At 23.4% G+C, this 2,800-nt stretch overlaps 1 protein-coding gene across 1 annotated transcript in view; it reads right to left on the bottom strand.

Annotated features, from left to right (window-relative positions):
• Positions 1–2,141: 2,141 nt before the first annotated feature.
• The window catches only part of ENU1_171940 (TolA protein, putative), a gene marked incomplete at both ends in the record, with an annotated part of 918 nt that continues 259 nt past the window's right edge, over positions 2,142–2,800 (bottom strand). Inside the window, one exon of the mRNA XM_008861171.1 lies at positions 2,142–2,800. This exon is cut by the window's right edge and continues 259 nt beyond it. Coding sequence (XP_008859393.1) covers positions 2,142–2,800 — 659 coding nt within the window.

Here is a 2,800-nt window from a genome sequence, read left to right as displayed (position 1 = left end):
TGTCTTTTATTAAATATTCACTTTTATTGATTATTTCATAATTCAATTCATTGATTATTTTTTTATTCTTTGTTTGTTTTTGTTATTTTCATTGTTAATTAATTTCATTTTATTCTCTTGTTTTATTCTCAATTTATTCATTATATTTATTTATTATTTATATTATTTATTCTCTTCATATATTCATATATTAATTCATGTTTAATTTGTATTTTTCTTATTTACATTACAGTTTATTATCATATCTTCATTTGTTGTTATTTTATCATTACAAATAGCACACAATTTCATTTATTATTTTATGTAATTATTAATTTGTTCATTTAATACCAATATACCATTTTCTTTCTTTAATTTCATTGTTTGTATTCAATTCTTTTTATATTAATATTCTTCATGATTTTATTTGTCATTTCATTATCACTGTAGTTTATTAATTAGTTGTTCATTCATTTTCATTTATTATATTTCATTCTATTTATTCTTTAATTATTTTATTAACGAAGATGAATTATTCTTATTTTGTATATTTTGATATATTTCATTACATTCATTTTTATTATTTCTTTTACTATTCAACATATTAAAAAAGAAAGAATAATTAAATATATGTAAAAGTGTCTAATACAAAGAAGAATATATAAATATATCAAGAAACAAAATATAAATAGAAATTAAATTACTTAAAAATTTTTCATTTATAATTGTGCTTTATTAAATAAATCATTGATCCAACATCAATAAAGAAAGAACTGGATTTGTATTTTTGTAATTGAAAAATTTAACATCAATTAACATATCGAAAAGAGTTAATAGAATAAGATATTTATGTTTTGAAGTATTTCTTTTATCGATTACTTTGAATAGTCCAATGTTTGTAAATGAAATAGGAAAAGACTATTTTAAAAAAATGTTCGTCATAAATTGAACTTAATATGCAAAATATCTTCTTTATTAGTAAATATCGAATATTTTTTGATGGGTATCATTTGTTATTTATTTACACTGACAATTCACAAAGAACTAATATGAAAGAAGTAGAAAGAGGAATGGTTAATGAATTTATCCTTCCATTAACAATTAAAAACATAGAAAAATAACATATTTTTATAAATACTATCAATTATCATCAATTAATATTCCAACAAGAGTCAATGAATTTGAAGATAGTGGTTTTAAAAAGTATAGTTCAGTAGAATCAATTAACATCCATACAACTAATATATTAGATGATAATTTTTTTCTGAATGTTTGTCATTAATCTCAATTAATATTCCATCATCATTTACTGAAATTAGATTTTGAATGTTTTTACAGATGTTGATGTGAAGAACATTAAGAGAAAATAAAAGAATACCAAGAGAGTCTTTTAAAAGCAGTGAGTAATAGAAATATAGATAAACATCTAAAAATAATTAAATTAGAATAAAACAAGTAAAACTGTTTGGAAATTCCTTTAAAAAGAAGTTACAAATAAAAAAGAAAGAAATATGAAAAATAAGAAAAACAATTCATACAGATAAAAAGAGGAAAATGAAACACCGCAATATCGTTAACAATAATCCAATAATATTAATGAATAAAAATGAATTACAATTGTCTCATTAAGTTAACAGTGATAGTGAACTAATGACAAATTAAATGAATAATAAGAAATAATATAAATTAATAACCAAATTACAACACTTTATTATTGACAATAAATATAACCTCTTCCTTAGCTTATGTTGTTTATTTAACATTAAATGTATCTTTTAATTATTTTAATTATTCTTATAGTCTTAATTACCTTTAAACTCTTCTCAACACAATAAATACAACTATTTTTATTATATTATTATTAAATAACATTGCTGAGAGTTATAAAAAATTAAACAAGCAGTAACTTATCAATGACATTCATAAAAATGAATATTAATTGAAACCAATGAAGTATTAGTATTTATTAATACTAATATTTGATATTGCTTTTAACCACCTTTACATATTAATGTTCCTCCATTTCAGATGATTATTCATAATATACTTTTTATAATGATATAATGTTTTTTTGTTCATAATATTTTCTATCTCTCCTTTTAAAATGTATTATTATCCAATCAATAACATTAATATTTTATTGAGAATGAAATAAAATTAAATTATTTCTTAGCAATTCCTCCTTTTTTCATTGGCATGTATTTCTTCTTTTCTTCAAGTTCTCGTTGCATCCACCACATAGTTCCTTGACCAGCTGAACCAGCTGACAATTGAACTTCTTTAAGATATGCCTCAGCTTCTGCAACTTTCTTTTGTGTATCTTCAACAGCTTTTTCAGCAACTTGAGAATCACTTTCTGCTTTTTCTTTAGCTTCAGTAGCAATTTTAACAGCTTTGGCAGCTTTTCTTTGAGCAGCTTCAAGAGTAGTTTTAGCTCTTCTTAAAGGTAAGTCATCTTCATTATCAAGTTTAGCTAACTCTTGAATAGCAGCATTCTTAGCTACCAATCCAGCAGTTTCTATCTTCTTTTGAAGTGCTTTTCTTTTATCTTCTTTAGCTTGTTCCTGTGCTTTAACTTCATTTAAAGCTTTAGTAACTTCATCCTCTGCAGCTTGAGCTTCTTTTTGTCTTGCAGCAGCAGCTTCAGCAGATTTCTTAGCTTCCTCAGCTCTCTTTTGACAAAGTTCCAATTGTTTGGAGACTTCATCAAGAAGTTGTTGAGCCTTTTCAACTTGAGCAGAGTTATCACCTTGTGGAGCATTAGCTACTTTATGCCAATCCATGCCATAGTAATAAGTAAGGAAATGAAGCATTCCAACTC

Source organism: Entamoeba nuttalli (assembly GCF_000257125.1).
Source record: "Entamoeba nuttalli P19 unplaced genomic scaffold asmbl_7560, whole genome shotgun sequence".
Classification (NCBI taxonomy): Eukaryota; Evosea; order Mastigamoebida; family Endamoebidae; genus Entamoeba; species Entamoeba nuttalli.
Note: the sequence above shows the minus strand (reverse complement) of the source record. Positions and strands in the feature narration are given on the sequence as shown.